Genomic DNA, 26,700 nt, shown 5'->3' with positions numbered 1-26,700 from the left:
ACCATGTAGGTTTAATTCATGCAAACCTTCAGCAACTCAAGTCACAGTACAGACTTTAGAACAACATAAAGAACTAAATCAAAAGATCAATGCATACCTAACAAAACTGGTTAGATGATTCTTGAAACTCGTTTTAAATTTAAACCTGCACACGGAGAATAAATATTTGGTGATATTTCGTAGATATCATTAAATATTACTGATTACAATGATCCTAATCAATGAAAATAAATTTAAAAAACTCGCCAAAGACCCTGTTGGAAGCTTAAAATAAGCTAAAAATATAGTTTCATAGTTCTTTAAATCTTCTTTATAGTGTACGTAAATATCAAGTGCTAAAGAGTGTCTGTAAAATAGAACACAAGAACAGAGTGTCTTCTTCCCTTTAATAAAGACTGTAGTTAGAGTTATTGGTAAATGAGGTTAATTAATTAATTATTAGTTTTTTTCTATATACATGTGTCTTAGTGAAGACTCATGTATATAGAAAAAAAAACAAAAAAAAAAGTTCTTTAATTACGCATCAATTATAATTCTGACTTCTAACTTCTAGAAACTTCTGACTTCTAGAAATAATTCAATTGACAGTTCTGTGAGTAAAATGTCGCGTCGAAAAATAAACACAAAATAAGTCACATCAATAAACTCGGTAACAATCTCAATTTATGTAATAAGGATAACATTGGGATGTAGGTGGTGTCTGATTGCGTAGTAAAAATAGTATAGGTATCTCGCCTAGAGCGGAATTTTTTAATGAGATTTTTATAACATCTCTATATTTGTACCTTAGTAAGGGGTCAATGACCGGATAGTTGGACATGTTTTGCAATTCAAACATTATCATTTACATTACAACACGGCACTAACTACTCATATTATCTAAACATAATTTTAAATACTTTAACATTAAAACGGATCGGTGATGGCCTGGTAGCTTCTGCGTGCGGCTGTCATCCATGGAGATCGTAGGTTTGAACCAAAGCTGTTCATAGATTACATATTCGTTTATGTACGCGTTTAACACTCGCTGGTATAAAGGAAAATATCGTGAGAAACCATCATGCTTTAGAGTTTAGACCCATAAAGTCGACGGCGTGTTGGATGTGCTGGACACAAGGCACTTATGCCCAATAGAAACAACAAATCATCAGGTAACAGATACACTAATCTGCTTCCTCCAACTGGCTTCAGCCTTACGTCTAAAGAGATTTTAAATAAATGATATTGAAAATAAAATATGGCAATGGCATAAAGCAAATTTGTGTGGCAGAATATGTGAATATTGTACCATTATTATTAAGTTTTATTACATCTCGCATGTATGGTAGTTTTTTTACATTATGTCTCGTGTCTTGTTAAATTTATGCTTAGAGTTTACACTAAGCCACAAACCACAAGTCAGTGGTAGATATGTGATCTAACAGCTAGATAATCTAACGGGTCCCGTCAAGGACATAAGTTTATCACTTGTAAAGCTCGAAAAATGATTTCATTCATATAATAATGGGTCGATATAAATTGTTTGCAAAATTTAACTTAGCTGTTTATCTATAAAATTAATTAAATTCAGTTTTTAGTGGTAAATAGTGTAAAGATAGACCAATACAATAAATATAATCTGTATTTAATTATTCAATTAATACAACTAAGTTATTCACTCACATACTTCACAATAGTAGGTACATTAGGACACCTATATAACGGCGCCTGTATTTCAGCGTTATCATGAAAAGCACGTGGTTTTATTAAGGTTATGTTGTCAAAGACAATAGATAAGGGATAGCTTTCGAGCAACGCCGCACGACGACAGTCGATAACCGTTCATTCGTCCCACCGCCGCCATAGAGGCCAGGCGTGTTTACTGTTCATGTGATTACAGGAATTGAAAATACCCGGGAAAGCAATCATGGATAAGGAACACGCCCTTGAGGAGATGATGGGGAAGCTTGGTGAGTGTTTTAAAGAGTTTTTGTATATCTTTTCAGTCATATGTTGTACATGTTAGGAGAACGCTTTGGTTTAAAATTACGGTCATTCGAACTTTCATTTTTGCAATTAATGTATATCGGTTATACTTTAAGACGATAATATTGGTGTTAAGTGTTAATTTTGACTCTTACTATTCATTAAATAATTGTAATTATTTTTCATCTTTAACATTAATGATCTTATTTATTTTGTCCTCGTTCAATACTTAATTACGTATTCAGGGTCACAGAAGCAATTTACTTAAAGTTAAACAATACAGTTTACTATATGCCTCCAATTATTATCGATGACGAATTAAAACTTCAAAACTTAATCGAAGTATGCGCATGATATTTTTTAATTTTGCGATGTGCTATCCAAAATTTTACCAAAATAATACATTATAGACAGATGGCATGACAACTTTTAAAATTAAATAATGTATATAAAATAAGAAAATTGTAAATACTCGATATTTGATTGTTATGATTACTCAAAAAACAAATTTACTGAATAATAGGTAATTAAAATCAAACTTATAAATGTAAACAAAATTGCCTTATTATTTTGTTGGTATATTATTTTTCTTGATTAAGAAATACATCAACAAAGTATAAAATAATATTTTGCAACCTAAGTTCATTCATACTAGATATCTTACTGTTATATATTTTTTGTATCAGTTATTGCTTGCAACACAGGTATACAGATAATGTTTTAGTTTATTTGTAACTTGGAAGCATTTTAAAATCTCATGTAACATGTAGATACTATTTATTTTATCACTGGCGGTTTTTCTTAAGTATATTGAATATAAATATCCAAACAGAGAAACCGATTATTAATTATCGGTCCAATATTTTTTTGTTTTATTGGGTACAAAATTACTACTAACAAATTCCACTATGTAAAATTGAAGGCTTAGTAAGAATAGCAGTCCACATAACAATTCCAAGAAGGTTGGATCGTGAGGTCTTAGTTAATGCATTGAAGACTGTTTACACAATACTTAGGTATCTTAAACAAAAATAATACCTTGTTTTGTACTCTAGGCGCCAATAATACAAAGATATATTCAAATTTAAAACTAGTTTGAACCAGTTTTTGTCGTTTTTTTTGATTGTCGAATAGCTCCGTTGTATTTGCTAAAATATGACGTGTGACGGTGACATTATTATAAATTTCAAATTCAAGGTTAGTTGAAAGTATGCATTTGTAATAATTGTTATATACAATATAATACAAAATATAATACAAAAAAAATGGTTCTTAATTAGTGTTCAAACACGAATAAAACTATACAAAATGACAGCTGTTAATAATTTTATTTTATTTTTGTTTATTTTGTGGTCGTATTTTTAGTTTTTGCCTTTGATATATAGTTCTAACGTAATTGATGTGTATGTGTGTCATATGACATAAATAAAATATTACAGATGAATAATGTAATTTAATAATAATAAAATCCAAATATCAATAAAAAAATTAGTATTTTTAATATGGCAGATTTAAGTATAATTTATGTTAGTTTTAAAATATCTTAGCAAGCAAATGTGTAGAATCTATGTCAATTAAAACGCAGTAACCTAATAATCAAAATCTGTTATTATGATTCAAACTTGTAATAAATTACCATTTATCATACCTACCTACATAAATTTATTTATTTATTGACGTTTACACATTTAAACTTAAAAAATTACAATTAAAATATGTTTCAAGTTTTGGAACGACATTTAAATGGAGCAGTGTTGGCCTAGTGGCTCCAGCGTGCGACTGTGATACCTGAGGTCGTAGGTTTGATCTTTCTATTTAATATTTGCTTGAACGGTGAAGGAAAACATCGTGAGGAAACCGACATGTCTTAGACCCAAAAAGTCGACGACGTGTGTCAGACACTGGAGGCTGATCTTGCCTTTTAGATATAAAAATTGGTCATGAAACAGATTCAAAAATCTGAGGCCAAGACCTAAACAGGTTGTTGTGCCACTGATATATTTATTATTTAAATATGTAACTTTAAATGATTCTCTTGTATAATTTAAATATTGAGTTTTGAGCATTCGTCTTTAGCATTTAAATTAAACATAATCATGCCGTAATTGATTATGTTAATTTAAATAATTTCGTTTGAGTCGTGCCGTTAAGTTTACAACTAACACGATTACGTGTGGATATTAAACTAAATTCTGTTTACGCAAAATTGTTATTATAATAATTATAAAAAGTATATCGTATAAATAAATGATGATGGTGTGTTAATTACTAATCTAAAATATAAAAATCAAATATATCATATCACTTTTCCATCATCACACAACACAACCAATTTAGGCTTAGTTAAATAAATTAAATCACAATTAGTTAAATGTATTAAATACTTTTAGTTTGTTTGTTCCCTTTTCTAAATCTTTTTCTAGTTAAATGTACAATGTATTCCATCTTTGGCTATATTTTCAGTGTATTTGTTTGTAATTATATAATATTTATGTTAGCTATAGGAGTACTAAATAAATAAATATCTTATTAAACAATCCATAGTTATTTTACTAATGTGCTACTGAAACTACTTAGTTTTATATTTTAGTGATATATCTATTATAACTACTACACTATATTATATCACTTTTTGAATCAAATACAAAAATGAATTTTCTTACATATAAATTTTTACTATCATATTGTTTACAATTATTTTTTAACAATGTTTAAGATCAAGGTCTAACAGTAACAACACAACACCACAGTAAGTATGTATAAAACAGAGACAACAGGCAAACGAGCAGGCTGTTTTATACATACTTACTGTGGTGTTGTGTTGTTACTGCTAACCAAGTGGTATCACTAATATGAGGCGATGCACCACACTCGCGACTCAACAACTACAATAACATAATATAAACCGTGTACTAAAAGAAAAAAAAACGTAATGAAATAGAATTTGTTCAGTAACAGAACTTACATCTATACTAATATTATAAAGAGGAAAGGTTTGATTTTTTGTTTGTTTGTTTGTATGAATTGAATAGGCTCCGAAACTACTTGGCAGATTTGAAAAATTCTTTCACTGTTGGAAAGCTACATCATTCCTGAGTGACATAGGCTATATTTCATTTTCAAAAAAATAGGCATCCTTACTAAAATTACGATAACATTAACATTTGTTTATTATTTGATACAATTCTAACAGATGGCGCTGAGTTAAAGGTAGTAGTTTGGCAAGACGACGTTTGCCAGGTCAGCTAGTATCTTATAATTATATTTTCCAATTATTTACACAGCTTATCTTGAAATAATTAGAACTCACGTGTTCGTGTCTGAAAGACGATCTGAAACATTTGTTAATAATAAGAATTTATTAACATTTTCGCATATGTATTTGTATCGTGTTATTCCATAAATCAGACGCAAACGTGTGTCCTATCCCCCATTGTGGGGTTACGTATACAAGTCCTATATTTATGATATTGTTTGGGTTGTCCTATACAATGCGTAAATAATATACATTGCTTAAATGTCTAATTTAAATCTATGCAGTGTTCAATCGACGCTTAGACGTATATTATAATATCTCTTATCAACTAAGACGAAACTAGAGCTCTGACCTCTTATTGATATGAATGTGGATATCACACAGGAAATAGCGCAAGAATATACACTTCACGCGATTAGAAATATATCATCTGAATAGACATTTAATTATCACAGTTTTATAATAATTACATAATCTAAAATAATTCTGATAATCGGCAGAAAGTATGGAATAGTGTTAATTGAGCACATCACATATTACTGGTCCGTACTGATTTTCCATCGAGATCCAAACCCACTAATTGCTCAGCGAGTTACACAGCTCCTTGGTTTTTATATTTATTTAATAAAAAAGTTTACTATCCCTGAAAGGTTGGCAACACACTCGCTAGCCCCTGGTGTTGCAGGTGATCATAAGCGGCGGTTGAAACTTTCTTCAAACTCTGCCTAACATACAAAAAAATATACAATACATCAATTGTACACTATTTTTCTCAATTAAGAGCCAAAAGGTTAACCTCATTTTATTAAAACGTATAAAATTGAAAAGTGAACATTTCATGATCTCTCGCGCTGATCTTGATAGAATACAAAAAGCACTTGTGACAAATTTAAAATTATTTTTTTATATGTACAATAGAATTTAGATTGAGGCCTTCCTAGTGAGTCAGAGACCTGTGACAGGGAAGCTTCGCTCTTCTTTAAATTTACAAAATTTCAACAATACAAGACAATTTGTTTTAGAAACGAGGGTACTGTAAAAATAATAATAAAAAAACATATATATATGAATATGTATAATTGTATGTGTGTGTGGAAGACGAAACAAATCTAAGCAAAAGTGTTCATGGATGGAATAAGGAAAAAATATATTAGAGGACTTAACAATGCTTTTGTTTTGTTATAGTTAGGCATAACGAGGTAATGGTTTGAAGTTGTTTTACATTTGTGTTATGTAAGATTATGCAAGCTGTTTTATTTAAACTATTGAGATAGGCTGAGCGATTGTTGAATTGATTACGTGCAAAGCGTGACAGTACAGTTATGAACAGAAAAGTTATGTAAATAAAATAAATTGAATCATTTATAGTATTAAATGTTTAATACTTGTGTAAGTGAAAGTCAACCTGTATTCGTGATTACTTTATTGAAAAAAAGGGACCTGATCGTACTTAGTAGAGGGCAAAAGATCGCGCGGCCGCTAACCTACACCGATCAAATGTAACAGTATATTATAAACAGTATATATAGTCCTCACAACTGTACATCCTAAAAAGATGAACAAAAAACAGGCCGTCGGCTGCAGATGCTAGCTCACGATTCATACTTTTTTTTTATTTATCTAACTATTGCAATTGTATATGATCCCATATTTTGACTGCATTCTCCAGGAATAAAGCCTCAAACAGTGTTTAATGACTAAATCCGAGAAAACATTATTGAAGGCTGCTAAACAATTATGCATGTTCTAAAATTAGTCACGCTGCGCCGTAAAACGACTGCAGAAATGTATGTACTACAAATTTTATTGAGTATAAATGGAAATAATTGTTACGAAATCTAAATTTTATTTGCATCGGATCTTCGTGGATAAATTAATCTATACCTTAATTTATTTTTAGTAAAATACCCATTATAAACCATTGATTATTTACCAAGAAATACACAAGTATATTCAACACGTTTCTATGGAAAATCGATCAAAATGTGACTATGCAAGTATGAATTATTTAACTAAATTGGTATTTTTATCAGGCTTGTCAAATTGATTGCATTTTCAAATTAAAAATTTACCAGAGCACAATTCACGTGATAAGTAAATGTCTGTAAACATTACTTTGAATATCACTATAATGACATTTAAGTCATCCCATCATTTATAACAGCCCGATATAGCAACATATTAAAATAAAATGTTTACGGAAATGTGAATTTTTTCTTTAATCTTATGGAGTGTTTATTAAACATTTTCTTGGTTATATAAAAGACAATGTCATCGTGGTTTAAATACTTTTGCGAATAATCGAAATGCGTCACTTGACGCTGCCATTTAAAATAGAACCTTTAGTGTTACAATTATCTATTACTGATCGGTCTTACATAATAAAAACCACGGGCTTGCTAGTTCATGCCTTTTATATTTACTTAATAATTGCTTTTCCGAGGATCTAAGACACGTATTCGGTGGCCCATTTGCGAGTCAAAGAACTTCATATAAACCTAGTTAATAAAGGTTACATATTTAAATATAGAAAAATTCATTTGTTCATAAATTCTTACCAACCAATGTACACATGTCTGGGGTAATATAAGCTTATAGCGGAGTTATCACGAATAATGTCAATAAGGGTATAAAAAATATATATGTTACTTGAACGAATATTGGAATTTGTAGTCTAGTTTGTTAACACACATTCATTTATTTATTAGCTGATTTTCGTTTTTATTAAGCCATTAAACTTCTAAATGATAAGATATCTTAATACATTTATTTATTTAAGTATACCACATTATACCATAGTACTAACGCTACGGTATATGTTATACACTATTTTATAAAAATCATAAATTATACAAAAAAAAACGTAAAAATACAATTAAAATATGCTATATTACGTGGCCAAGCGGGGAAGCAAAAGAAGGGATGTTGATCCATCTGTACAACTGGACCCGATAGAAGAGAGAAGAGAAGCGTATATATTTCTACCGTTACCACATCCCACCAAAGGCGATTGTTGGTGGCGCCTTGGGGTTTTAGAGGTCACAATCGGGACTTCCTCGTATCCCTCCCGTACTATCCGGTCGCGCTGCGGTGCGCATGCGCAATGCAGTAGCAGTACTAAGTAGTAAAAAGTACTTAATATTTCTTTAGAAAACGCATTTGGCAGATACCCTATAAAATATTTATGACTCGTAACTCTTACTCATATGGCTGTAGAAGTCGAGTCAGACGACAAACGAAATCAGCATAGATATTAACACAACAAGAAGAAATAGATTAACAGGTAAAATGTTACCTTGAAATTTGTTAAAAAAGATCGTTATTTATACAATATTTTCGAGATATTTACAATAGATATTCTTGAACATATATTTTTAAATATTTCTTACAATAGAAAGAGAAAGGCTTTTACGTTATCTTGTTGCGTAAGAACAACGTCACGCTCTTAAAAACATCTCAGTAATTTTCTTTATCATTCAAAATATTCTATTAAATAGCCTCACCTTCTATATAATAAATAAATTAATAGTGTTGCCTGTAACTCAGAGTCCATTAAATTGTAACTTATTGCAGATTAATAATTATACTGCATGTAAAAATTCAATATAACAGCGAATGTGCCCGTCTTAACTTGTGATTTAAAGGTAGTAAAACTTTTGTAGTTGATTGTTAAATGCGCCAAGTTTTTAGTTTCACAAAATTTTTGTAAGGAGCTGCAACCATTATACACGACATGATATCTAATGCAATAAATTTTTTAAAAACAAAGATTTGTCCAGACGTTCCCACGGTTAAAATTGATCATTTTAACTAAATATAGTTTATAGGATCAATTTTGAGTATTTTACTACTTCGCATTCTTTGAAGTAAGTAATGTTTAATGTATATTGGATTGATTCAGTTAAAATAAATTCGATATTATTCGATTATAAAGGAGCATAAAAACTTTGCTTAAAGAGGTTTTTATAACAAAAAAGGTAATTGCGTTTTTTTAAGTATTATTATTGTTATACAATAGTGACAGAGCAAAATTAATGTAACTTATATAACGGGCTTAATAAATCTTAAATTTTAATGTAATCTACATTTTTGCAGCATAATTCTATAATAATTTTTTTATTACACTGTACTTTAATTATCACGTGAAAGTAATTTAATATGTGATAAGATTAAAAATCTAATTTTGTGTCGTCTAGTCAGACATTTGACAATTTATCAGCTAATTTTTTTTTCATTTCATTTAAAAAAAAATATACCCCAAAATTTGAATATTAAATTACTTCGTTTTCTTAATAATTACACCTATATATACTCTCTAATGGGCAATCAAGAAATTCTTTCAAAGTATTTTCGCATGATCGACACCCACAGATTTAATGCAGATTAACTAAAAAGTTTATAGATTAATTATATAACGCAACAAAAATGTAAGTTTATAATAAAAAAGTGTAATAAAGTTGATTTTTTAAAATTTATTTATAAATTGTATTAGTGTGTTGTATGGTATTATTTATATTTTCCACTTGATACTTATTATGCGAAACCAAATAAATAATTAAAGTATTTCAATTCTAAGAACTAAATTGATAAGTCTATTTTCTAGTTAATGTTTATGTGTGTATTTAAACATCTATAATTCTAATATACCCAGTTACTCAATGGCCACGTAAAGAATCAATATGCGTTGGAATTTCAAATAGGACAGCATATGGGACACATTTACACTAAGTTTTAACGTTATATATGTGTGTGTATATCCCATTTATTTTTACGTTGTATTAAAAAAAATAAAGTTGACTTATGGATCTTTCGATATTAATAAAAATAACACAAGTTTTATATACCTGTATCCTCTATGTTCTAATATTAATCCGGATATTTTTGTTTGCAACTTCGATGTAGTTATTTTAATATCCTTTAAATATATTAGCTATGTAACATTGGGCCACCAATACCTAATATTGTAGTAGAGATCGCATCGCTGTATTGGGAATTACAGAGTGTAATTCCCAAACCAAAACCCCTCTAAAGGTAAATAATGTAACGTTGATATTAGCGTTTAGCTGTTTGTTTCAATTCAAATTCCCCACTTAATAATTTCATATTAAGGCCTTAACCTACTTTAAAAATCTAAAGTAGGTTATAAATTTGTCGTGTTTGTTTTGTGTATTAAGAAGGAGTCGCTCCACAGCGGAGTTGTTAAAAAAATTTGCCATTTTCACAAACTTATTAACACTTTATTCGTATATCTTAGTAATAAAAGTGCAATGAATATTAATAAAAATATAGCTAATAAGCAAAAAAATTTTAAAAAATGCACTTAATTTTAAAGTCGGATTAAATTTTTTGTTAAAAATTAATTTTAGCTCTTACTTAAAATGTATAATTCTATGACAATTAGTTGCTGCGTCTTGACTTTTTTTTAGACCAAGCATTCTTGAACATGCCTATACATTATACATATTAACTGAAAAACTTACCATTTTCTTTTCATGAGAGCGTAAAAATAATTTTACAGAAACATGAATTTAGTTAGCATCAGATTAAACTTCTTATTATTTTTAAAATGTTATATATACCTAGGTAGTAAATTATTAAATATTTTGTTGGCCATAAATATATTTTCTGTTCTTCATCATCATTCATCATGTTTACGAGTATAATCTGTGTCAAACGTTCCAAATCGGTATTTTAATTAATGAGGCTAACTTAAAACATGATTATCTAACAAAATAAAACGATCACTAGGCCAAGGTCGTTTCAGTAAACGTAATCTTGCAAGAAAAATTCTGAATTAGCATTATCATTACAAAGATTTACAATATTTTTTTTTAAGTTTTATGGCCTTTTAAATTTATATATGTAAGGTATAAAGGCTTAAAGAAAGGCGTAATCTACTATAATTGCACAATTTGATAATAGAAATTAAGTCTCAAAGTCAAATTTGACAATTTACAAGCCTAATGGGCCAAGGCCATGTACAAGCATAGACAACGGTAGATATTCTCAGTACCAGAGTAAAATTTTTTTCGTTTATCATTGGTAATTTTATAGTTTTTTGTAATTTAAAATGAAATCTTAATTCACAATTTTGACATCATGATAATATATGTAAACATACTAAAACAAACTTTTGCTTATTAATTTCATATTTATCGTTCCTCCAAACTTTGTTATATACGAGTAAGTACGAGTATATAATATACACATAATATATATCCGACAGTCAATCTCTGTCTTTCATTGGTATTGCTTTAATACAGCTGCGTTGTGCCACGTGTTATCCATGTGGTACGAAGCCCGTAAATTTATTACTAAAAAGCAACATATGTTTCGTATTATCAAAAACATGATTGACAACAACAGTTTTACACATTCTTAAGCATATTCATTAGATGCATTTGCACACTGAATCGATGTCTATGTTGTTGCTAAGTGTAGTTATGTATTTTTATAGATGTTAATCACTGAGACGCTAACGCGACACTTATTTGAAGAGGAGAGATGAGCTCTTAAAAACTGCGCAATGCAGTTATGATAACCCAGACAAATGTAAAACATGTTTTTAAAAGGACAATCAAGGTTGAATTAAATACTAATTGATACTGTAGAGCAAGTTCAGACGTAGATGAGATATCGGTTTCGAATCAGACGAGAATAATAAAAATCTATTCTGAATTGATTGGCATATTTTTTTTTTGTTGAATGTTTTTACATATTTGGATTTCACGAAATCCTTCTAACTGTTAATGGGTAACTACAGTCATTCGCGATATTAGACTGAGGCATAGATTCAGAACTGAAAATTAGCGCGAACTTTGACATATGACGACATCGTACGTCAAAATTCATAAAGTCTTTGACATGACCGATGTTTCAAATCTTAAGACTTGCAATGGAATCGTAAAAGTAAATAGTAGTACAGGGCAATGAACTTAAGTATTTTTAGATTGACTATGCGAAATAGAAAGCTCCCACTAAACCGAAAATAAATCTCTCTTCGTCGTGCTTGAATTAAATTTTGTCTGACATGCAAAACTGACAATTTAATACTGTCTCATTAAATAACCTGTTATTAAATATGCTTTTAATAACGACGCACGACGTTAATGTGTTGGAAATCATTTGCTTATGCTTGAAAACGTTGGAAATGGCTAAAGGTCCATTGTCGTAAATTTACCTTTTATGAGGTTATAAAGTGAATAGTTAGTATTATATTCATACAATTACAGTTTTTATTCCCAAAACCTATTCAACGTCACATTCCTTTTGTTCATACAAACAATATAAATAAAAACGTTAATTCGTTATACAGTTCGCTAAATGGACCACTTTTCATAGTTTAAATTAAGTTTTTTTTCTCATTATTTTACAAAATAATGTAGTATATTACAATATGTTACATTAGAAAACCGTTGTGGTTTGTATTAATGTAACCATAGCAGTCTTGTTTAGGAGCGCGACAAATGCACGTAAAAGTAGTTTTTAATTTAGAATTTATGTTGGTTAGTGTTAGGCTATCTGTTATGTGATTGGGTAGACTATTTATTAGCCACGGTAGCAAATACCGCTAAGTGATCTCAGTACGTTATTTTTATTTATAACAGTTATTCAATAATCCATAGTCATTTCAAAATATTATGTTTAAAAAAAAATTGAAGTTTTAGCATAAAACGGTTTACAAATCTACGAAGAACATAACGTACTTATCGCGACAATTTACAAACAATTTATTGATTAAGGTGTGTGTGGGAATGTGTAATGTGTAGGGGACACATTATACATTTTATGTGATCTTCAAAATCCATTCAATGTGTATATCTCTTTCAAAAAGACGCAGTTGGAGATAATATAAATCAACGCTCGCGTACTTCTGGTCGCATGTAGTTTAAAATACGTATATGTATTTTATTATAATTGACTTGTTTGTACGAAAGTGAAACAGCTCAAACTAGCTATTGTCGACTTATATTTTTTTACTTGTATGTTTTTTTGGATCTTAGAAAATGATGCATTTTAAAATATCGTCGTAACTTTGAAAATAATTGACTTTCCATATATTTTCTTGTCTTCGGACTTGGTATGTGGGCTCGTCATTCGCAAATTGTGTAAGTGGTTGATTATTTAATTTTATTGATTAAGGTGTGTGTGGGAATGTGTAATGTGTAGGGGACACATTATACATTTTATGTGATCTTCAAAATCCATTCAATGTGTATATCTCTTTCAAAAAGACGCAGTTGGAGATAATATAAATCAACGCTCGCGTACTTCTGGTCGCATGTAGTTTAAAATACGTATATGTATTTTATTATAATTGACTTGTTTGTACGAAAGTGAAACAGCTCAAACTAGCTATTGTCGACTTATATTTTTTTACTTGTATGTTTTTTTGGATCTTAGAAAATGATGCATTTTAAAATATCGTCGTAACTTTGAAAATAATTGACTTTCCATATATTTTCTTGTCTTCGGACTTGGTATGTGGGCTCGTCATTCGCAAATTGTGTAAGTGGTTGATTACGGTCAGTTACTCAATATCCTCATAATTTACGTCTATTTACGTTAATGATAACAAATATCAAATGTACAAATATTTGATGAAGAAAAGTTATGACTTTTACTGGGCAAATTTGGTATACTATATTTTTTTAATAATACAGATAACGAAGTATGTTATATTGTACCTATATCCGTGTGGATAAACATCGGCTGCTTATTAAAGATTTAAAAGAAAGGGTCATTAAACCATAGTCAATAATAATGAGATACATCAAACAAGTGAAACTACAGTGAAAAAATAGAATAATAAAATGCTTGTATTTTTGCTTTTGACGTCTGTCAATGTCAAAAGTACACCCGTTAAATACGAGTGGGGAAAAAGGTGAACTGATTTTGACCAATGAAAAGTTTCGTTAAAAACGACTTATCTTTTTCATAAAAGTTATTATTTTTTCTTTAAAGACAAAAAATGAATAAATAATAAAAAATCGTATCCTATTCTTTGTTGACACTGATGAAAAAAGATTAATGAGTACTTTAGTCAACACGGAGCAAATATACTCAATATTTTTTTACGACTAAATATGGTTAGAGTGTATGGAGTTACATTTGACAGCCTGTAAACAACTTGAGTTATCGATGTCATGTTGATAGTCGGTGTTGTTTTCAGGGCCTGGGTAGGGTATTATTTTCTGTAATTGTTTGTTCCATAAATGTGTACATTAGGTCGATTTCTGTATTTTTCCGTTAGTGTAACTTTTTTGTTGGAGAAGACTAATCAACTGACTGACAAATACAAATACGACACTACTGGAATTTTATCCTCTTTCATTTGTCACTAAACAAAAACCATTGAATAATGAAAGGATGGCTTCTTACTATTCGAGTGTCATATACAAGCAATATTAAGACGTAAAATTATAATTTAGGCATTTTCGTATTTTTAAATATCTGTGGTCATAGATGAGACAATGATAAATATACTTTTGCTCATGTTTATTAATATATCGAGTGTTTCATATTTTAATAGTGCCTTCAAGATTTCTCAGTAATTTAATTGTGTTTCCTGAAGCGACATATATGTATTTTCCAATTTGCAATTTGGGAGATAAAAAATAATATATAAGAATTTTGAGTTAAAGTGCATTCTACGATTTATAATATAAATTATGGTACAGTTGAAATGTATAAAGTTAATACCGCATTAATAGAAATGTTGTTGAGAAACTGAGCAAAAATTAACCTGTTTGATTGGTATTTCCTTAAGCAATTAGAGTTAAGACGCTGGTAATTACTTAGTGACAAATTCCAAAGACAACATCATATGAAGTACGTTTTAGTTATATGATGGATAGTTAGCCGTTTTTTGTTTCTTTTTTATGATGAAGCTTTCTGTTCTTGAGACGTAGTCAACACTGGTTCTTCTGGTAAGATTCAAAGTGAAGACTTCTATCGAACCATATATATGTTTTGTTTATCAAAATCCAATACATACACATGTCACGTTTCTCGAGATGGTTTTCTTCACGGTATAACCGTTGTTTGAGCATAGACAAGTAATTTGTATACGGCCGGGACGTATACTTTTAGAATCTAGGATTTAGTTCAAGTGAATTTTAAAATCTGTATCAAATCGTAAATGTATAAAATAAAACCGATCTGTTTAATTAATCCATTTTAGTTTCTATTAATTCTATAATGTCCCCCTTGATACAACAGTAAAATTTTGTTGTTGCTTTTATTTATGAAGTTCGAGAATCGAATCAATCAATCAATCCAAAATCATTCATTCATATCTAGGTAACATAATGTACACTTATGAATGTCAAAAAAAAAAAGAAATATATCAATCTTATAACTGTGCTTTGTAAAACTGTGCTTTATGTTTCTGTTTGTTCTCTTTAGGAATACTTAAAAAAATAAAATAAATACAAGACCGACAGTACTAAAATATGAATTTTGTGGGTTTCGGGAAGTGAATTTTCATTCTATAAAATACATTTATTTTATTAATACGATGCAATAATTCTGCATAAATAGGAAACAAGATTACGCATATAATAATATTCCGTGTGGAATGTTTTGCTCAAGATTTATTTCTGTTTTATGACTTATTAAGATAATCGAGTTTACACAATGTTGTTGCAGGAATACACAATGTAATTAAAACAGATTAACTACTGCTATATTAAACAACGGAAAGTAGCGTACCTGGACCACGTGTTGCATCTCGTTCAGGACAAAAACGTCTTAGGAGGCCAACGGCTAACCTCCAGTAAAGGAGAAGCACTAACGACCGAACCCAACAATTAATCCACAATCTCCGATTATTTTATGGACATAGAATAAAATTATAAATTGTATTACAATTAATGATTTATTTATGGATTAAAAAAACTTTAAGAATACGTTTCAAAAAGACTACAAAACAATCGAGTCATTTAAACGATTAAGAAGGCATCGGACAGTCATATAGTATCTTACAAGTGATCTCCTGTTGACAGCCCTAGTAAAAGAAAAGAAATGGTGATAGTTGGTTTGTCGGAGTTCTATCTCGCTATACATATATCTAAGCTATTATGATTAATTTCATATTTTTTTATTGATATCACACCAGTAGCTATAAAAACTTACAATTAGCTGACATAGCGTTGCTTGTATCCGATTTCGATAGGCCTTCAAAGAACCGATAATAATAATAATTCTACAAGACACGAAAATTTATCGTCGTAATAATATATATGTACTTACTTTATTAATTATCTGAACACCGAAAATATTCACACGCTATTTAAAAATTACTCTATATGTGTAGTTAGTTATTTTTCCATTTATTTTTTTCAGGTGATTTCGGGAAATACCAAGCGTTCCAGTTTTTCCTGCACATCCTGGCAGCTATGACAGCTGGACTTCATATGCTGTCCTTGGTCACTGTGGCGGCAGTACCAGAGCACAGGTTAATTAATATTCTTGTATGGTATATTGGGTATATTAAAATCATCTGCCAAAGAGTGTTGATCGTGTCGCACCTCCGTTGTGCAATATCACTTTTACAAAACGTGCCCTGAAAGCTTTTAAAATAGCCGTTCATGGTAATTCGTACCTAAAAGACCACAGACATTCTCAATACATAAGACAGTAATATTCTCGGGCCATTGTCTGATAAAAGTGTGTAAAAGTGACATTGTTGCGATGAAGCGATATATACATTATTTGATTAGCTTTTATATTGTCCTTTACGTTCTTACACTTTTATACAGACTTCTTTAACATAAAAGAGAAATTATAATATTACTTCCACTGGTTTCGTATTATATATTATATCGGTAAAACAGTAATTTTTAATTAACAGACCATTTACATAAATATTATATACCTTAAGTCACGCTATGTATTGGTAAATTTGTACGAAATCCGTTCATACGAACAGACATAGCTTCATTTTATAATATTTAAGGATGTAAATAACTTGATTATTGTAATGATTTTTAAAAATCGCGAGAAATTATATTGTATGCAATATTTTAATAAGTAATCTTTTCTGATAAACATGATAATAAAGCGACGACAATCTAGTTTTATCATCGTGCGACATTATTAAAATAGGCCAGCTGATTGCTATTCCTATCTGAAATCCTTTAAATATAGGTCAAACACATTCGATATTTGTCGGGATTTTATAAATATATCTTACCAGTGATTAGAAACTAAAAAAAAAACTACCACAGATTATAATATGACAACAAATTAAGTTACGTGACAAACATTTGGAATTTATGACAGTCCATGAATTTGACGGCTGTAAACCGCGAAAATTGCATTATATTCTGTATTCTTCATTAGCCATAGAGCAGACACATGCATGTTTAACCTGTTTTGTTTGTGTCGATATTTTAATTTTTGCATATGATTTGAGTGATGAAAGTAAAATTTACTAACCACCTATTTGGTTTGTACAGCTGGGATCTGTACATACGATCAGGTTTTTATAATCCCACTCTAAACATAACACGACCAGAAAATAATTTATTATTATTAATTCGAATCATTGTTAATTATTTACGTAGAAAGTAAAACGCAATGTTAAGTCAAGATTTTAATATCCAGTAATAGTGTAGTTTAATTTATATAAAACTCAAAATATATTCATATAGATAACCGAGTACACTTAAAAACGTCAACAGAAATTTACATTTACTACCAGTTCGCAAGTCACGAGTGTAGAGCGGACTAGTAGAACTATCAAGAAACTCTCCGGCACTCTTTTTAATGGCCAAGTTTTGAGTCATGCAAATTGTTTGTATGGCAAGGCAGCTGTAAATATTTAAACTGGAGCAAATCAATCCCAAATACTAAGATCATTTAAATAAACGTCAAGTTTATAAAAGGCTACATTGATTATTTCGCTTGAGAGTTTGTTACAATTACAATTTCCATATAAGGAGTGGTTAAAAGATAAGAAAAAAAATTGTTTTGCAATTATTCAATACTTGTTCAGACTGGCTTTTATCTCGTTTAATTCGGACCTATACCTCGGTTCTTGCCTAACATCTTGTTCTGTTATGGTACTTTTAAGTCAGCCATGTAATTTCAAATAACTTACCATAAATGTCTCTCAGTCGAACAGGTTTTCACGCATGTTCCACAACCTTTAATTGCAATATTTCAATTTTATTACAACCACATTTTACAGCTATTTATACAGTAATATATAAAGCGTCGATTACGCATGTGCATGAATTCTAAACGTGTATCAAAACATTTAATAGCAGCTTTTTCTAAGGCGTTTGTTGGGATGGTTGTCATTTCATTTATGTGGGCTACAGAATTCATGGAATATTTGCAATTTGATCTTCATCACCTATATATGAGAATTTCTTTTAGTATGAATCTATATTAAGTTATATAATAATATATATTTAATGGTCGGATATTAATTAATGTATATCTTGAGTGTGTTGTAAATACAATTATCCCTTATATTAAAATACATAATATATAGATAGTTTTGCTTTAACTAACGTTTTAACATTTTTATATAAAAATACTTTTATTATAATACATCAAATGATATTGATGTAACATAATAAATTAAATTTGGTTTGAGATTGTGGAGTCCGCTTTTTAAGTCATTCCGGGTGTGCTTTGGTGATTGTTCCCTATGTGATTGAAAGCAACGGCGTGTCATGTGAGTATACTTTCCTTAAGGATATATAATCTATTGCAGAATAACAAATTTGCTTAATAAATTAACTTGTGAATTGCTTATCTATACAACTAATATTTGGTGCACATATATTTTACATCCTTCGTCGTCATTTCATTTTCGTTCGTCTTGCATTAAAAATTCTATACAAAATAAAATCGACTTCTAAAAGAGTAATTTCATCATTCGCGCCGTAATAATAATCTATGTACTTTCAATAAATGTCATAGTCTGCACACAGCATAGAGCTTCAAAATTGCACCTTCAAAATCTCATATAGCCATATATTAACATTTGTCGTCATTTTTCAGGTGTTTCCTGTCTGGAATAGACAGTTTTAATTATACGGAAGCCTGGAACTCTTCCTTGGTACTTGGAGCTATACCATTGAATGAACATGGAAAACTGGATTCTTGTAAGGTATACGGAGAAAATAAAACCCTAGAGGAATGCACATCTTGGGTATACGATACACAATACTTTACCTCTTCTCGTGGTATTGAATGGGATTTTGTGTGTGGAAGGCGGTGGATGGGGGCAGCTGCGCAAACGGCGTATATGATTGGCGTCGTCATTGGATCAGTTGTTCTCGGTCGGCTATGCGATAAAATCGGACGAAAAACCGTCTTTGTCTGGGCAGGAATTCTTCAGTTAATATTTGCTGCCTCAGTAGCGTTCTCGACCGACTATTATATGTTTGTTACGATACGATTTCTCTACGGCATATTTGGGTCCGGATCATATATCGCAGGATTCGTACTTACCATGGAACTCGTAGGACCAAGCAGGCGTACGTTGTGTGGTGTCACTTTCCAAATCATGTTTGCGATTGGGATAATGCTCATTGCAGTGTGGGGATATCTCATAGACAACAGGTTCTATTTACAAATTGTCTATGCATTGCACGCAGTCATTCTTTTGCCTCATTGGTTTTTAATGGACGAATCTCCAAGGTGGCTTTGGACGCAAGGCAGAGCCCGGGAATGCGTAGCTATAATTAAAAAGGCTTTGAAAATGAACGATTCTTCCGAAACGATTGACGCGCCGACACTAGTCTCTCAATGTAAAGCGAAGAACGCCAAATATTCAAATGAGGAAGCGGCGGGAACTTCTGACCTTTTCAAGTCACCGAATATGCTCAAAAAAACCTTGATAATTTGCGGTTGTTGGTTTGCGAATTCAGTTGTTTATTACGGGCTGTCATTGAACACCGGAAAGTTAAATGGAAATCCATACTTTATATTTTTCCTTATGGGCGTGGTAGAGATGCCTAGCTATGTGATTATTATGCTTTATTTAGACCGCGTTGGGCACAGGGCTCTTATAAGTGCAATGATGTTATTTGGAGGAATTGCTTGCGTTGCTGTTGTAGCATTGCCGCACGGTTCCATGGCTGCGACAGTGGTCGTCATGCTTGGAAAGTTATTTATTTCTGGATCTTATTCAATCATTTACAAATATTCGGCTGAATTATTCCCCACCGTCATCCGTAGTTCGGGTGTTGGTTTGGGAAGTATGTGCGCCAGTGTATCGGGAGCTTTGACGCCATTGATAAGTTTATTGGACACTTTGAATCCTAAAATACCGACATTTGTTTTTGCATTGTTAGCTTTATTATCAGGGTTCTCTGCATTTTTCCTCCCCGAGACAATTGGGAGAGACTTGCCGCAGACAATAGAAGATGGAGAAAAGTTTGGCGTTGGTGATAACTGTTTTACTAATTGTAGCGGAAAACGAATGAGTGTAGATTCTGCTGATGTACCGGAAACCATGGTACCTTTAGATGGAGAGAAGAAACAATAATCTAAAACAAACAATGCCGAAATGATACCAGTCAATTAATTATTAAAGTTTTCTTAAGTATTCCAAATTGCATTAAAATTCAGAATACTAATTAAATTATGCATCGATACATTTACTTTTCGAAAGTGCTGTACTTCTTTCACAATTAGTACAAAGAACCAAATTCGAAAAGGCAGGTCATTAAGTTAGCAAATTAAAAATACATATATTTTTAGTTATTTTATATAATTTAAATCATATAAAAGGCACACTTTTTTCACTCCCTAATTGAGCCTCTTTTTTGAAAACCTATACGTATCATATTGTTCATAGGGTTGGTGACATAACTTACGAGCTTACAAACCAGCAATAAATAAATTAGGTATAAGTTATTTTTTAGCGGAACTAACGTCAGTAGACAAGTCGAAATTGGCATTTATATTTTTATTACTATCTAGTCCTTATTGAAACAATTAGACTGGATGTTAATGTTAGGTTGTTATTGACTGTACAACAGCACGTAAATCTGCGTAAAATATTTGCAAGAGAATTCGGCTGCAATATTTTTCATATAACTGTTTCCATTGTTTCCAATAACTATTGTAAAACTTGAACTAAAGATTTATTTCATGTATACTTACTCCATAACATACTATCTCTAGTCTACTTTTTATAATAAGACCGTTTTTGTGAATGATTCAATAATTTTCTTATATATTAGCTAGTCTTCAAAAATCATAATGCGAATAACTTAAAAGTTAAAGGTTTGGTCAAACAGCGGACGGCGACGCGACGTGGATGTCACACTGCGGACGTGACAATCCTGCAAGCGTCGCGTCGGCCGACCCACCGCGATATCGAACATTTTGAAACAAACATTTTGTGCTCCTTTCCTATTTATTCCAAAATTACTGATTTCAACCTCGAACTTTTATACGACGTGTGCCCAAATTATTTAAAAAATGTGGCCTCGATTTTAGATTAGTTTTTTTAACTGTCTGATTCTGTCCATTTCTGTAGACGAATACAAAGCTGCCGTCGCGACGTTTCCCGTCCCTCTGTTTGTTTGACTACTCAAACGAATTTACTTATAACACAACGTGTACCGTCACGCTCACGCCCCGTCCAGCCGTGCTTGTTTTGCATCACTGTCGGGCGCGACGGTGACGCGACGAGACCGTTGGCGTCGCTCGACGGCGCTGTGTGACATGTCTCATAATAATCAGTACATGACAACTGCTGAAGTCGCGCCAGCGTCGCGTCGCCGTTCCGCTCCGTCCGCTGTGTGACCAAACCATTGTGTTCTTGGCGCAATGTTATAGACTCGCGATAAATATGGTTTGGCGTATACTGACGTAACTATTATAATACTGTTTGATGAATTTGCTGTTAGTACAGTGTAGGCAACGAGTCAATATTTATTGATTTATTTAAAATCAAATGGCAACGTGTTTACATTTTATAAGTAACAATTACTGGAAGCATTTCGTGTTCGAGATTTTCTAGTGTTTTGCATAGAATGTTTATTTTAAGTGATTACGACAATTAAATGTCAATCTTATCTTCACTTTAGTACTTTGGTATGTTCGAGGTATCTTTCTATATAATTATATAATTTCTTAATTGCTATATAATTTCGTTCTAAACAGGGAAATACAAATATGCTTAAGCATATATTCATGTAACGGCATCTTAATGTATCATAAAGAAAATAGTATTTTCTAAAGAGATTTCACATTAAACATTCATACTTAGTCAATAGAATTTTGTAGTTAATAAAATATCTATTTCAATAGATCAAATAAGTTTATTAAAATATTCAAGTATATTTTGTGCTGAGAATGAAATATTGGTGCTAATTTATTCATACGTACTAGGTTAAAACTAGTCAAATTAAGTCTGAATTTGCAATTCAGGATAATTGGCGGTTACTGTATTTAAAAAATAACGCATTTTATCGTCACCTCTACTGACATGAATTAAAGAAATTAATTAATAGTAGTCTGTGCCAACTGTTTGCCATTTTTTGTGCCTTATTATAACTAGACTGCCGTCTGTAATAAGTTTTTCATCACAATAATTGTTATAAGTGTTATAATGATAGCGGAAACTATACGTAAAATACTTTAACCTTTGATATTTTTGTATATAATAGGTATATACAGTGAGTGTACTTCTAAGAATTAAAAAAAGAAAACTCTTATCACACGCGAATCTATGAATGCAATATTACCATGTTGTTTTGTCGCTCACGTATGTAATTAAGGTTAATCGACCTAAAATTTGACTGAAAAACTAAATTGTATTTTGTGACAGGGTTTTAGGATTGCTAAATTAATTGGATAAGGTGCTTTTGATACTAAAAAAACTAACTTAAAGAAATATGCTTTGTACGTAAACTGTGTAAAGATTACCTTAATATCTATTATAATGTGTCATATTTTTTATATTGTTTCCTAAATAAAGTTTTACTTATTATTATCGTATTTTATTTATTTCTCTTTTTATTAGGTGGCATTTTTCAAGTGTGGTTCAAAGTTTGTTTCAATTTGTACATCAAACATACGTACATCCTAACACTTAGATAAATAGTCAATGAAATTAAGAATCGCAAATTTACGTATTATCTTGAAGCCATATGAAAAAGATTTGACAAAACCCTACTTCCAAATAGTGGCTTCAGCGTGGACTCTCATCCCTGAGGTCGTAGGTTCGATCCCCCGGCTGTGCCCCAATGGATTTTCTTTCTATGTGCGCATTTAACATTCCCTTGAACGGTGTAGGAAAACATCGTGAGGAAACCGGCTTGCCTTAGATCCAAAAGACTTTTTGGCATGTAGCCATCGCCATCAGTCGATGGATAACTAATAACTAACTGGTCTAATAAAATAACAAATGATCATGAAACATATACAGAAATCTGTGAAGGCCTCACAGATTTCCGAAGGTTGTAGTGGCACTGATTTATTATTTATCACGTTTTGTATTGATTCAATTCTTCTAGACTGTGCACCTAAGTAGATCAAACCAACAATGAAGTTATAATTGGCAAAATTTTTGCAATTAGTGCTAAGTACATATTATTAATTATAGATAATAACTGAATTTTTAATATTTATATATAAATCCAATATATATTTAGAAAAGTATCTCATTTCAGATGCTGGGTAGAAGGTGTGGACACGAATGAAACTATAGCATCGTGGAACTCGACAGAAATTCTGCAATCAATTCCTTTAACTCTGACTGGGGGACTACACAATTGCCTTGTATACAATGAATACAACGAAACTGAAGCGTGCACCAAATGGGTATATGACTCGAAATACAGAACTTCTTCGCGCGCCATCGAATGGGATCTCGTCTGTGACCAGAGGTGGAAGGGAGCATTAGCACAAACTATTTACATGCTGGGTGTATTCACTGGAGCAGTATACTTAGGCGGTTTAGCGGATAAATATGGACGAAAGACTGTATTTTGTTGGTCATCAGTATTGCAATTGATTTTAGGTGTAGGCGTAGCGTTCATACCAGAATACTGGTCTTTCTTAGTTGGTACGTTTTTCTATGCACTATTCGGCTCTGCTGGCGCTTATATTCCGGCGTTTGTGTTGACTATGGAAATTGTTGGTCCTAAGAAACGAACCAGCTGTGGTGTAGCCTTTCAATGTGCCTTTGCTTTGGGAATAATGTTAGTCGCCGGCTGGGGAGCACTGATCGACAATCGAGTGCTACTTCAAGTTATATATGGGTTACATAGTGTCATATTAATCCCTCATATATGGATAATGGATGAATCGCCAAGATGGCTATGGGCACAAGGACGAGCTAAAGAAGCTGTCGACATTGTGCAAAAAGCTCTTAAGTTTAATAAATCTGATGATGTTTTAGATAGAGCTGAACTTGTTTCTAAAGGTAGAGTCGAGGCATCAAAAGGATCAGAAGAACAAAGTGCCGGTGTTATCGATCTGTTTAAGACTCCTAATTTAAGAATAAAAACCATTAATATTTGTTTAGCCTGGTTTGCCAATTCTTTAGTTTACTATGGTCTTACTCTGAGTACGGGAAAGCTAGAAGGAAATCCTTATTTGATAACAGCTGTTTTTGGACTGGTTGAATTTCCAAGTTATGCTTTTGTCATATATTTTCTTGATGTTTGGGGCCGAAGAGCGTTAATGAGTTCTATGATGATTATTGGTGGAAGTGCATGCATTGTTGCAACATTTTTGCCATCAGGCTCTATGGTATCTACCGTTATCGTTATAGGTGGAAAACTGTTCATTGCTGGATCATTTGCAATTATTTACAATTATTCAGCTGAATTATTCCCTACTGTAGTAAGAAACTCGGCAATCGGTTTAGGTTCTATGTTCGCTAGGCTGTCTGGAGCCCTAACTCCATTAATAACGTTACTCGATTCTTTTAACCCGAAAATTCCAGCAGTGACATTTGGATTAGTAGCGCTTGTTTCAGGTTTCCTATGTTTATTCTTGCCTGAAACGATGAATCAACCAATGCCACAATCTCTTAATGATGGTGAAACCTTTGGCAGAGGCGATACATGCTTTGGCAGTTGCTTAGGTAAAAAGAGTAATAAAACATATGCTACTGATGAAAAAACCACAGAGGCAATGGTTCCACTAGGTGATATGAGTAAGGGAGCTTAAGAATCTATCTAATATTATGAATTTACCATGAACGAGAAAACATTTCAATCGTTCCGTCCAAATTAATTGATAATGGTAAATCATACTTCAATAAGAGAGTTGTTTTAGAAAGTCATTCCATATATCGGACTCACTTTTGTGAGTTCTTATATTTATATTGGGTTGGGCTAAACAAGCTTTATGCGGTCAACTCATATTTTTGGGTAGGTTAATTATATTTAGTTGCTAGTAGTTTATAAAAGTTCAAAGATTTACGAGGCTTGAATAATAAAAGTATACTATTTGATTAAATAATACTATTTACTATAGGATCTTTATATTTTTGCTAACTTCGCTTAAGGAGTTATTTTTATTCAACGCACAAACGGTAATAGGTACAAATATCATGTTCGTTACACCATTCCACTATCTTGTACTTTGCATTTCATATTACTTTAGTGTTTATGTAGTTATATACAGATATTACGTTAGTGTGTTTGTTCTATATCAATAGAATAAAATAAGTAAATATAATATACCATTTACAGCAGCAATGTTAATACGACTGTACAAATCAATTCAGAAAATGTGCTATATTTATTAGTGTTTGAAAAAGTAACTTATGAAAACATATGTGCTCAGTAAACATCACATTGATTTTGTTCACAAAGGATGTTGAATTGCAAAAATCAACAGTGTTACCAATTACCAAATGTCTATGTTTTAAATAGTATTAAGGTGCGGAATTGTGATAAACAAGATCTTATAAATAAATTGTTGAATATATTTTTCTGAAATTATATAAAAATATTGGATTTCGAAAATAAACTTAGTTTAAATAATCAAAATTGACTTGTGAGAATAATAATAATTTTACATTTATTTTATAGATTAATAGTGAAATTGTTTTCCTTTAAATAAGTAGTTTTATAGTTTTTTTTTGATAAAACATTGTTCAATATTATAGTACAAAGATTGAATTGATAAACCTTAGAATAGGTAAGGTATATAAAATGTATTAGATATATTCATTTTGAATTTGTTATTATTAAATTTGTAATGTTTAATATCAATACAAAGTGTTCCTGTCACAAATATTATCAAATCAAAAGAAAATCTAAATTCTTCCAATATATTTATTTATTAATACAAAAAGGAACGATGTTGACAAGTTTCAATGTAAGTATATGTATACAATTTTTAGAGAATAACAATATTTTTATGGAAGTAATACATTGTGTGCCTTAAGAAAGAGTTTTATCTGTATTTTAGGGGAAAAGAGTCTAGAAATTGTATTTCCTATACCAAAGGTAAAAGAAGAGGAATAAATTATTTTCTTGTCA

General features: G+C 31.1%; 1 protein-coding gene across 2 annotated transcripts; it reads left to right on the top strand.

Moving 5' to 3' along the window:
• Positions 1–1,789: 1,789 nt before the first annotated feature.
• Positions 1,790–26,700, top strand: LOC110998014 (organic cation transporter protein). Of its 2 annotated transcripts, none has more exons than XM_022266421.2 (3): positions 1,790–1,949; positions 16,568–16,679; positions 23,872–26,700. In XM_022266421.2, exons 1-3 carry the CDS (start codon positions 1,907–1,909, stop codon positions 25,376–25,378), a joined length of 1,662 nt encoding a protein of 553 aa, XP_022122113.2. In that variant the 5' UTR covers positions 1,790–1,906; the 3' UTR covers positions 25,379–26,700. The 2 variants fall into 2 exon arrangements, with proteins under 2 accessions (XP_022122113.2, XP_022122114.2); XM_022266422.2 differs by lacking the exon at positions 23,872–26,700 and adding an exon at positions 19,241–23,189 and having other exon boundaries at positions 1,798–1,949.

The sequence above is a fragment of the Pieris rapae genome, chromosome 3 (genome assembly GCF_905147795.1).
Source record: "Pieris rapae chromosome 3, ilPieRapa1.1, whole genome shotgun sequence".
In the NCBI taxonomy this organism is placed as follows: Eukaryota; Metazoa; Arthropoda; class Insecta; order Lepidoptera; family Pieridae; genus Pieris; species Pieris rapae.
Note: the sequence above shows the minus strand (reverse complement) of the source record. Positions and strands in the feature narration are given on the sequence as shown.